Source organism: Synchiropus splendidus, chromosome 14 (assembly GCF_027744825.2).
Source record: "Synchiropus splendidus isolate RoL2022-P1 chromosome 14, RoL_Sspl_1.0, whole genome shotgun sequence".
NCBI classification, from domain to species: domain Eukaryota; kingdom Metazoa; phylum Chordata; class Actinopteri; order Syngnathiformes; family Callionymidae; genus Synchiropus; species Synchiropus splendidus.
In genome coordinates, this window is record NC_071347.1 from 20284115 (window position 1) to 20296712 (window position 12598).

Here is a 12598-nt window from a genome sequence, read left to right on the forward strand (position 1 = left end):
CGTCGGCGGGAATACGGCGGCATATTTCTGTGACACCCACAGTCATAAATTGGCACCTCAGCTCGCACTAGTGCCGTCAATCACAGCAAAGAGTCCGGCAACATGTTCTATTGAGAGAGAGGCTGGAGTGGATTCACCACTCAAACTATCACTGTCTGTGTTCTGTCACTGGTTAGTCAAATTATTCATGAGTCATCACGCCACGTCATTCCAAGTTTGGTCTCCTCGCCTGGTTCCCAGTTTAAAGTGTGTCCAAACTAAATTTACTGGAGGAGGAACAGTGAACGGTGTGTTCCCAGTCATATGCCACATGCCACGTCACAACACAGACGCCTTCCCCACATCCACACTTCTCACAAGCAGAAGCTCTTCAGTTAACAGGGATATAAGTGCGGGTTCAGTTCCCGGGGATTTCAAGGAAGCCCACAGTGCCTTGGCCACTTATTAAGTATGACTGCTAACTTCCATAATTCAGGGTCTCCCTACATTCCCACCCTCCCTTACAGAGGGTTTTCGCCAAGAACAACAGAAGATGAAAAGGCGAGAGTGGCTGCAACTGTGCCACTAGACAAGACAATTCCATCTGGACTAGGTGGTCGACTGTTTGCTACATGCTCTGGATGCTGTTGGAGCAACATCTACTGAGCTGGGGGGTAAGCAGTTTATCTGCATGATGTCCTGGTTCAACTGCCTCCAGTTGGGTGAAGGTCCACTCAAAACATCATTGGGACAATGAGTGGGTTCATCATAAAACCGTTTCAAGAGAGATATGGAACAGACTGAAAATGATGATAATTATCGTTATCATTATCGTGATAACTTTTTTTGTCCATATCATCAACCCATCCCTAATACTGTCCACAATATCACCACTGGGATCTAAACACAACAGGACCAAGACCACCACAGTCTTGCACAGGATTTGACAGGGAGTGTGCTGGCTCCCACATCAACTCTTTCCCATTGGTTTTTCTATCTTTTTTGAGCCTGACATCAAAGAATATTAAAAAATGGTTGTAAACCTTTGACCCTGTGATAACTTAAATCTCCTGTCTGCACGACTCTCCCAGACTGTGATGTTCCGTTGACTGATCAGAACCGCAGGTCCGACTCATTTGCCTCACTCGGTGACAAATAACTGCGCGGGGTAATTGCAGAGTCGACAGATGTTCCCGGTGAGATTTCCAGTAAGAGAGCCGGGGGATGACTCCTCGTGTTTGAGAACATCTGCAGAGCTGCTCACCTGAGTCGGGATGTGCCCGAACAGGCCGGTGCCACCTGCCACCGCCCGGTCACAGAGGGTCAGCGAGTGTAGATGGTGGCGAGGGAGGCAGGAAATCAAAGAGGCAGGAATGTGGCTGGAATTGTAATCACAGTTGAAGACTGAGCAGCGGAATTGACTCGCTAGGCCACCGGGTCCGTCCGAGGGAGGGCGAGAGCTGACCTGGGTAAGTGATCAGGTGACCCAGTCAAGACATTCCAAGACTCAAAGTCTGGAGTCCAAAGACTTTTGGCTTTTTACCCAAGTCTTTTATCACCTTGTTATCCAGTCTTTAGGGGTGTGCCAAGTCTCTTCCAGTCTAAAACCGCATTAAGATTTTAAGAAGTCTTTAGGAAGTCATCTAGTCTTTTGGGCATCACATCGAGTGTCTGACTCTAAAGGGCTCGGTTGTTGACAGGTCATGTCCGAAGAGTGAAGAAATAAAGGAAAGCTGGATGCTTGTGAGGGAGCTGGAGCACCTGGAATCAAACCGTCTTCAGAGGGCTTTCAGAAAGGAAGTTATAGAAGCTTCCATCTCCGATGGGGAATGCTGTTGACTTCCTGCACGTCTGTATCCCAGTGTAATTACAGTTCAGTTGTTTCCTGCTGACAGAGGGAAGGCCACGCGTGGCCCCCTCCCCTCCACCATATCACAGCCAACCTTGGACCGTTTTGGACACAGAAATCTTTCTGTGCTGCAGAATCAGAACATCTCAGGTATGAAAAACAGTTTTTCCTGGAGCGCTGAGTCCTCAGAACATTTCTGAGCTGCGTGCAAATGCAGAGGAATGAAAACAAGGAGCTGAATGAAGCTCACAGTTCCAGAGACACACACTCACTTGGGAGCACTGACACACCGGCCCAGATCGAGTCTTGGCAAAAACTTACATGACTAATACAGTCTTGCATTGACCGGTCTTGAGAGGACATCATGAGACTAATCCCTTCAGTATGAGTCTATTGAAGCAAAAACTGTAGCTTTGTGGCGACATCTTTAGCAGCTTTTTTAAATTTCTCAGGTCCTCCAAGTGACAAACTAACACAAGTAAATGTGTGAATTCATCGACCGACATGAGTCTCTCAGCCTACAGGCCCGACTTCCAACTTCATTTTTTTTTTAAACAAATACTTTTTGATTGACTTATGGAAGCCCAATGAAGTAACTTGAACTGATCCATGACTCTGGATCAGTTCAAGTTACTTCATTGTGTTATATTTGTGATCAGCAACCGTATTTAATCTACTTACACATAAACAGACCAAAACCTTGTGAAATGACATGAAACCATGCGATCATCACATCATCATATTTATTTGCCATCGAAAAGTCCAACAACAGCAGCAGAACCAGGTGCAAGTCATGTTCATCACAAAAAATACACTTGATGTAAACTGTTGAGAAAATACAACTGAATAAAATAATATAATAAAACCATGTCTAAATATCATAAAATAAAATAATATATTTTATTTAAACTCCAAAGAGGATATAAGTAAAGTGTAAATGAAAGTATCACCATAAAATGTACTTTCATGAGCAGTTTTTACTGTTGGGGGCGCCATCACTTTCTTTCTTTATTTTTTTTCTTCAAGAACTATCACAGATTTGCAGCTGTCAAGTCAATTAAGTGACACACTACTGCCACCATACGTGGCCAAGATATTAAAACTGAGCGTCTCACAGCCCACATGTGTAAAACAAAAAAGCTTTTAGCGGACCTCTAGGAGGCGCTCGCAGTCCAACCATGGGCCCCCGGCCCCATGCTAAAGAATCACTGCTCTAGAGCCAACTTCCAATGCCGCTTCATCACTCTTGACTCTCAAAAGAAAGGCCACGCAGTAGGAGCGTCTGATGTGTCCCACATCTGTGCAGTGGTTTTGGAAACCCTCCAGTCAGGTGACGCTCAGGGGATGACACACTGCTGGCCTCCTTGAAGAGCGACATTGTAAAAAAACATGTGCTTCTGAGGACTCAGCAAGAGTTTGTGACTCCAAGTCAAAACAGACCTCTGACATCCTTCTCTTTGCTGATGAAACCGCTCTGTGATTGGCTGGCAGGCTTCAAAGCCACGAGCCGGACTAACTGATGGAGACGGCGACGTTCGCTGTCTTGATGTTTAGGAAACGTGATTCAGGCAACGGAACACTTGTAGGAAATTTTGAGTGGGTGTGACATCCTGAAAATATTTATACAGCTCATTAGCACTAATCCACACTCGCACGAGGACCCGTGAAAAAACGGGCCTCTGCAACAATGTGGCCTTCTGAGTTGGACGTACGCATGGAAAACAGTTTTGGACTGCAGAGATGGTGAAGAGAGTCAAGTGGGGTTACATTTGGTGGCTTTATCTTCAGCAGCTAAGCTTCATTGGAGCTTGCAGTTGTGAATTGTGAATAATCCCTAACATACCTATGAAAGTCTAAAGAGCACTGTACATTTATAGGTTTGAAATATGCTCCATTTACGCCACTCATCATGAAGACTTGTTGGATGCTGCGATAGAAACACGATGAGTGCCGGCAGGGATCCGACTTAAATGCTTCCACTCCTGATAAAGAAGTCAATGGCAATAATATTTTACAAGGCCAATCTGACCTCCTGAGCCAACAAATAGCCGTTGAAGGTTCTACAGACTTCAGAAGAGGGAAAAGTTCAGGGGTTATTGAGGTCAAACGTAGCGGTTCAGATACTCTCATCCTTCAGCACCACCAGGGAGACAGACCCAAACATCTTCTACCAGGAAGTGAGTGAGTCTGTGACTCCTTATGATAGACTCTCCAGCTGCCCCAAGTCTTTCCACCATGGCACCGTCTCCGGTGGAGGATTAGTGGCTGAATCCAAGAGCCGAGGGAATGTTCCGGGCCAGGAAGTCCAGCAGACCTCCAGGCATTGACAGAACCTTCAAGCATCTACAGTGCTGCATTGTTTTTGGACAGCGGCTCTTCGCCTGTGTGAGCTGGAAGGTGCAGCTGTAAGTGAGCAGCGACCTTCAGACTGATGACTGGAGACGGAAGCCCACTAGTGGGCAGAGTGGCGACGCAGCCGCCAACGGCCCAGTTCACCCGAGTGGACCCTTGACCAGCGTCTCAGAGGAGCATGGCTGACCCCGGTTCAAATGACTCCGTCTCATGTGGCAGACGGTGTTGGCATTAAACTTTATATGTCTGGACAGAATTAGTCGTGCAGCATCATCGGCTGCCTCCACTCATAACACTGAAGTCAGCGCTGCGTAACAGATGAGTACTGAGAACCCGCAGGTCCTCTGAGATGGTGTGTTTGAATGAGGCCGATCAGAGACTCACACATTCATACACACTCTGAGACCGGAGTTTAAAGAACACGGATGAATTGAGAGCACAGAATAGAGTTTGATGTGTGTGTCTGTGTGAGACCCTGTATAGCTGTATTTGTGGGGACCAATTCGTGGAAACGGACCGACAGGGGACCTTTTGGTCGGATCCCACAAGCCTCAATTTGAGGATTAAAACTCCATAATAACTGGGTCGTTATAATTGGATTTAAGTTTGGTTCAGAGTCCTGGTTAAGGTTATGTGTTTTGGATGGTTAGGCTGCGAAAAGCATTTTGGCAATGAGCCGTCCCCACAAAGAAAGGAATATAAACCTATTATGTGTTGCTTAAGTTGTGGGTAGCGATAAGCCACCTTCTTGTGAGGACATTTGGGACATTCCTCCCAAGGTTTACAGGGTTAAAAGTCAGTAAAAGTAGTTTTTCCAAACTGGACACAAGTTTGGTTCAAAGTTGGTTAAGGTGAGCCATGTGTTTTGGATGGTTAGATTTAGGGGGAGAGGCTGGGGAAAGCATTATGGCCATGAGAGGTCCTCACAAAAACAGCGAAACAAACACGCGTGTGAGCGCACACTGTTGGGGGTCACCTGGGTCTGACTCTTTCTCAAACATTCTGTGCGTGAGTTCAGAGGTAAACAAGTAAACAGATGGATCATAAACACTGAAGCTCTGAGTAAACACCACAAATCAGCTGACTGAGGACGACGAAGAATAACTCTGAGGTTTGAGCTTACGACCCCTGACCCCCAAGATCATGGTGTTAGAGAGAGATCTGACCTTCCACGACCGACCCTGAACCAGCCAGATGCCTCAGGAGCCAGGAGGTGGGGCCGAGGTGTAGCTTTATTTAAATACGAGGCAGAACGAAACACTTTAAGTAATTAAGTAGTGATTCACATGACGGTCCACACAGTGACCGTCCGTCGACTAGAAAAAATAACCACCAAAGAATGCTTTATCACGTTAACCACCATCGCACTGATCTTTGTTTTTAAGGCTTATTTCTCTATCAAATCATCTCATCGCTTTGAAATAAAAAACATATATATATATATATATATATATATATAGTACCTGCCATATATATATACACGAGTATTCGAGTCCTACCCCATATATATATATATATATATATATATATATATATATATATATATATATATGGGGTAGGACTGGATTAAAAAAATTGATCTAGTTAATTCGAGAATTTGTGATGAATTAATCTCAATTAATCACAGTTTAATGGAGTAAGAATATTTGCCACAAGAAACCACATTTTTCAATTGGAATGAATTTGGTATATTACTGAATCAAACGATGGAGCCATACATACATTTAAACAACAAAATATTATTTTGCATCAGTCTGACAATGACACAATAAATCACAGTGGTGGGTATATTCAAATTTTTATATCAGCTTATTTAAACTAAAGCTCTTAATGTCTTGAAAATATTTGTATAAGAATTTCAGTGTTATAAGAATTTCTAGTCCATTCAGAGTAGTGGAAACCCTGGCCATTGTGTCGTGAAAAACCTGTCGTGAACCAAAGCAACAGATGCTTTTGTTTGCTTTGGTTCAGGGATGATTCCTCCATGTTTGTTGTTGTTGTTCTCATCCTAGCTGCCACGTGTCTTGTGCATCAGTGGGATCAGTGGAGCAGGAACTCCTGCACTGACGAAGGTTCCATGTTGTCTGGAGAGCAAACTGTTCAATTAAATAAAATTTTGTTGTAATTAATCGTAATAATGCTGTAACTAATTAATCATAATTAACTTGTTAAAATTCCACCACCGTCATGGATGGTGTCGATGAATGTTATGCTCCTCCTTAACGGTTACCAGTCACCGGCACCACAACTAGATATACAGTTTGGTTTAAACGAAACAATTTCTCTGGTATACGGTGGACAAAGGGACAGAAGTTTCCTCAGAGATCACTGCTTATCTCAGGTGAATCAGACGTGGACACCTGGATTACTTTCCATGCGTGACATCCCTCAGATGTTGAGTCGAGATGTTTCTGGACAGAATTAGTTGCAGGTCTGTGCTGAAGTGATTTTCTGGCATTTTGCTGAGGAAACGCCGTCTCGTGTTTCCTGGTCAGTCGTCTCCGCTTGTAGTCTGAGTGTAATCATCTAAGCTGTAGCATGAAATCAGCCTCCGACCTCTGACCTCCCCTGGTCCCGGGCCGCCCTCTCAACCCCGGTGCAGTTAACAAGGGTTACTCACCAACCGTCTGCAGGGTCAGATGAGGGACAGCGGAGGGTCACTGAGAGGATCGGACCTTCTGCTGAAGGTCTGATAATGTTTGGCTGCGTCGAGGTCAGGGAGCTGCTCCACCGCCCTCAGGCCTTCTGACCTGAAAAGAACGTTCCAAACGTCAGCATCTGTCTACAGTGGGACGAAACCAAGACGTTTATCACACAGATCTTGTGACTGATGACGATGACATGAAGTTGGAAAACATGGCGGATCTCAAAGGAGCACACTCTGGCTACGCTACAATGAACAATGAAGTCAAAGTGACGCTCTTCTTCCTATTGAGGTTAATAATTGTTGGGGCATTATTTGCTCCGCACTAGGAAACTGGTTCAGTCACTGAGGAGTGACTTGTTATGTAACCTGTGAGTGAGAGTTGGAGAGAAATGTGGAGGCTTTTTAGAAACTTGAGAATAGCAGGACCACACCATGTGATCAAATGCCTATTTCTGAGATGCTTCAGAGAGGTCAAAGGTTGTTACCGGTACTTTTGAAAATAGAATATAATGATGAAACATTAGTCAAAAATGGCAACAGAATTTGAGATGTTGCAGCCAGACATGCTGGTGTGCTGCTACAGCTCTCATAACAACGGCGCCATGAATAAGAATGTCTGGTGGAGGAAAGGTTCTGAGTCCGGTGCCGCCGGAGCGACTGGCATCCTGTCGGAGGATGAAAGCGGCAGCTGATTGTCATTGAAGTCGGTGAACAGAAACATCTGGAAGTGAACACAACAACCCTGACAGAAGAGTCGTCCTTCTCCACTCCAGTACCAGAACCGCACCTCCCCCCCGCCGACTTCACCACTACAATGGGATCGCTTCAAACCCAGGCGATGCAGGAGGAAACGCAAACACTGACCCTTCCCCTCTGCTAGCAACTAAGATCTGGATATTGTCAGGGATGGAGATAAGTCTGTGAGAGCATCCAACCTCACGACAAAAGATGAACTCCACATCTGCAGACTTGACTTTGGGTCGGTGCGGAGATGCTGAGAGACAATCCTCTCCTCGAACCCACATGGTGTTGTTTTCTTAACCCTGAATAATGTTGACACCTGCAGCCTAGTAAGAAACTCCTTCAGTCAAGTTCAGTGAAAGGACTTGAACCAGAGACCTTCACATGAAGAGGTAAAATCTAGTCTCTAAATTACTATTATTGTTACTGATTATTAGGGAGGGGCGATATTGACAAAAAAAGTTATCGTGATAAATGTTGTAATATCACGATAAATACATTTCCATTCTATTCCAGGCATTGGACACTACAGTCTCTGTTGTTTTGTGACAAAACGTATTAGTGGAGTTTGTCTCCAACATCATGATTTGTTTATGTCGAAATATAATAGTGAACTAAGTGTAGAGATGAGAAACTCGATGTTTCAGGTCTCTGGTAGAAGCCGCTGGTGTCTGACATGCTGCTCTGCCAGCTTTATTTAGGGGTTAAATGGAGCCGTCTGTCTGCTGTATCTCATGTCTCTGAACAGTTGACTTGAACTATGGAGCAGTCTGGACACATGTCCTAGATGCTACTGAAGAAACATTAGAAATCATGTGAAGAAATGATCATGGAGTCAGATTCTATTCTCCAGATCATGATACAAACTGTCAGTCCTTTGTCTTGTGTGATGAAAAACCTTCTCACCATTCTCTCTCCTTAAATGCTTGTTTTCCATGGCCTTATTGAAGATTTCACTCATACTTTGACGCTCTGGAATTTGTTGATGGTCCCTAACTAATGGCGGCTCGTAGCATTAGCACTGCCTGTGAGAGTGTGTCCGCGATCAGTGAACCCTAATGGGGACGGAAGAGGACGACGCCGCCAATACTGGAGCAGAGCTCCGTACAACTATTGTCACCAGCGCAGCAGGAGACCTGCATGTGTTGATGTGAACCAAGGCAGACGAGCGTGTCAGAGAACCTATGAGGACCAGTCCATCTAATAAAATAAACAGGGATCAGAGAGTCAGAGTCGACCAGTGTCATGATCAAAGGTTCCCTGGATTAAAAATCAGTTTAAAACTACAATGGTGAACCAAAGTCCACCACACTCTCCACAACTGTCACACGCCGGTGTCTGCTGTCAAGTCTCGTCTTGTTCACATGTGCAGGTCCAATGCAGCAAGTGAGCCGTGTGTTTATCTGATTTATCGTGGGATGCAGGATTGTCATGGTGGAGATTGTGTTTGGCGGTATATTGTGTACAGTAAGTTATTACCCATCCCCACTTATTACTATAATTACTCCAACACAAAAACACTAACACGACACAATGACACAAAAGATTGATGACTTGACAGATCAAGACTCGTGGGCATCAGCTTTGACTCCTATTTTCAGATCATGCAGGTGTGAGTCACCACGCGTGACTGAACCCACTTCACGGTCCTGATTCTTCACATTAGTGTCCCTGAACATGACGCAAACAAACCTCATGACCCTAGTGGCGACACCTCAGGGAAGTGAAACTGCTGCAGCTTCCTGCCCTTCCTCCAGACGCTTCATTTCAGCACCCTCCAGACAAGAGATGGACGCGGCACTGAGGACCAGCAGCATGCTGGCCATGGCTACTGCTGCACTCTGCCTGGTGTTTCTGACTGGACTTGCGCAGGCAGAAATGTGTGACCTGAGCGGCTCGGTTGGGGAGGCGCTGTCGGTTCCATCTCTGTGTGACACCAAGAGTCACATCCTGATTTGGACCCACAACAGCAGCATCATCTTCTACAGGGAGCGAGGTCGAGTGTCCCTGGGGAAAGATGAAGACGTATCTGCTGACGGGTGTCTGCAGCTGAAGAGCCTCCGCTTCTCCAGCGCTGGAGTCTACCAGGCTCAGGTCCAACTTCCAAACAAGACTGTGGTCAAGTCCTGGTCAGGACATCTGTGTGTGACAGAGAAGACGAAGAGGATACCGAAGCCTCAGCTGGTGTACAAGTGCGACTTCCCGACCAACAGCGCTCTGCTTGACTGCTCCGTGCCTCTGCCTCAGGGTTTGACCTTCTCCTGGATGCAGGACAGAAAAGCTCTGAGCAACGAGAAGGGAAAAACTCTCAATGTGTCTCTGAGCCGGCTAACAGCAGGGGGCATCTTCTCCTGCAGCGTGTCGAACAAAATGGGCGAGGAGAAGGCCGAGGCCACCCGAGTGCTCTGCGTCCCGCCACGACCGCCGCCGGCACCGCTCTGCTTTGCACCCAGAAGTGTTGTAGCGGTGTCGGCTGGAGCGGCAGCGACCATTCTGCTGCTGCTGATCACTGTCATGGCACTGGCCTGTAGCCTGAGGCAAACCAGAAGACAGCTGCGGGACAAAGGCCGGGTCAGGATGGGATCACTTCAGAGGCTGGAAGCAGAACCAGTGGATCTGGAGTACGAGACCATGCACCATCCAGAGGAGCCTTCCACCCAGAGACTCCACCCACAAGTCGTCTACCTGAACGTGTCGGACAACCCTTCAGGTCAGGCTGACGACACGCCCCACTGCCCAGCAGGGGCGCCATCACCGGTGCCCAAACCAAGAACGAAAGGCCAGCTGAAGCAGAGCCAGTGATGCTCCGAAGAGGTCGCACCTAAGTAGCTCCACAGAGGTCTGGAATCTGAACGAATATCCTCACAAATACATGACTGGATGTTAGTAATGCAAGTAACAAGGTGTTTATCCAACTAACAACTTCTGTTGTAGCAAACAATAAATTGTTTTTCTGAATAGAGTCTCCTTTTTTATTGCATCTGTGATCCAGCTGGAGCAAGCCAAGGTGATGTGACGGGTGCGTTTGGCAAGACGCCACGACATGACTACTGATAGCTGGGATCAGGATTTTTGCTGCTGATCACCACTGATACAGATCACATGGATTGACAATGAATCTGTAATCAAAATGATCTTCTGTGTACATGATGGGAAAAAAATGAACTTGAAATCATTTTCTTCATGGTGGCAAAAAAATAGAAAAACCTTGCAGAATGTAGCAACTATTCTGTCAAAAGGACAACTGAAAAACATTGAATTCGATGTGAGACGTCGCAGGTGAATCTCTAGAGACTGTGCTGTGTCCGTGAAATATTTACATACTGTAATGCAGTATTTACATACTGCATTTATGAAAGTTTCCACTCCGGATGTTTTCAAAACAGCGACAGATCCAGTCGTTTCCGTTTCCATCTCCGCATAAACCACACCTGAGAAAGGCTGCTCATCTAACTCGGTGAAATTATTTCTTATCATTCTGAACGTCACGCTCGGACCGGCGGGTGTTGCAAATACTTAAATCCAATTTAAGTTGTAAATTCCTTAACGTTAACATCAGATTAGACTCCTTTATTCTGTCCTCAACAGCTTGTTTGCCTGAAACAAGAGGAATGGAACAAGTAGTGCTCCACATTGGTCTCGGCCTTAAGACCACTTTTTCAGGGTCACTGTCTCGTTTCGACCTCAAATGCATTTTTACTCGGCCAACTGTCTGAATTGGTCAGAATAATTGGTAAATGAAGGATTCTTCAGTTGTGTTGTGTTTTCTTTTATTTTCTTTGATACTGAAACAGATCCACTAGAGACAACAGTGGGTGCTTTTTTTTTTTTTTTACCTGAACAGTAACAAAGTGTCTGAAGACTAACGTCAGGCTGGTGCTGCTTGTTTCAGCTGACACCTGACTGGTTAACCACTGTGTGACTCCACCCACCGCGGCTCATTTGTGGACCAGTTCCTTCTATAGACACACTGTCTTGGTCCAAATATATTGGCCTCCATACGCTCCAGCCTCGATAATGTCTTGGTCTCGGTTGGTGTGGTCTTGACTACAACACCAATTGTAACCATGGCAACACAGATGCCTCTGCGACAGAGATGAATTTAATTAGCTTCATCTCCTATCACAAGCGTTTAACACAAATGAAGTCATCACCAACAATAATCCACTTATCTGTGTCAAACACTCTTCAGACTCTCCCCGTCAGCGTTTCGCAAAAATGTGCTGGCACAAGATGTTAAAGGGACGGCGGCGCAGAGGCGCGGATTAGCCAACGCACACATCTACTGTTAGCGACACCGCACCATAATCCACACATGAAAGTGTTCGCTGGCCGGTCTGATGCTGGGTGACACGCACACAATAACCTCCTCCCCTCTGGCCGCCGCTGCACAAAACTTACACGCCAATGTCATCTTTTGTCAGCAGCTGCTTCTCCTGATCCCGCTCCGTCCCACTGGGCTCAGATCCGGTCTGGCAGCCGAGAACTAATGCTACACCGGCGAATCATGGAACAACTATTGCTTCAGTCACTTATCTCTTGTATCTGAGAGATGCTAGCCAAACAAGACGGTCACAGTTGACCTGATGAATATGGAATTATACATGAAAACTAGGAGAAGGGAGGTGGTATAGATTCATTCAGCATTTTACCTTAGCGTTCCTCTATAGTCCCACTTCATACTTGACTTCAGGGGTCTTCACTGACCATCCATTCCAATCCAAACTAACAGCTTGAGAAGTTTTTCTGACTTCACGTGGCTTTCTTCCCGGTGGACTATTTTGCGACTCAAATTTTTCTTCCCTGACAGGAAGCAGAGTTAGATGAGGCAGAGCTGTGGGCGACACTGAGGCTGTCAACTGGAGTGAGTTGTGACATGTGGAGAGGTTTTCGGAGACACAGTTCGGCAGGCCAGATGGTTTGGACACGTGGAGAGGGGAGTACTCTGTTGGAACGCAAATGTTGTTGCTGAATCGTCTGATCTCCTTGCAGGCAGAAGCACTGAAAGAGGTCTTTATAGGTGTCTTGTT

At 46.0% G+C, this 12598-nt stretch overlaps 2 protein-coding genes across 2 annotated transcripts in view; one reads left to right on the forward strand and one right to left on the reverse strand.

The window, feature by feature from the left end:
- prickle1a (prickle homolog 1a) overlaps positions 1-12598 on the reverse strand; it is a 39992-nt gene that overhangs the window by 24605 nt on the left and 2789 nt on the right. Inside the window, exon 2 of the mRNA XM_053884701.1 lies at positions 6801-6930. The gene's annotated coding sequence lies outside the window, so the exon portion shown is untranslated. The remainder of the gene's footprint in view (positions 1-6800; positions 6931-12598) is intronic.
- Positions 9357-10490, forward strand: LOC128770359 (uncharacterized). The gene has a single exon (XM_053884709.1). It carries the CDS (start codon positions 9357-9359, stop codon positions 10368-10370), a length of 1014 nt encoding a protein of 337 aa, XP_053740684.1. The 3' UTR covers positions 10371-10490.

What these genes read in the sequence shown, in the direction of transcription:
- LOC128770359 (XM_053884709.1), top strand. Translation starts at nt 9,357, where the DNA reads ATGGACGCGGCACTGAGGACCAGCAGCATGCTGGCCATGGCTACTGCT.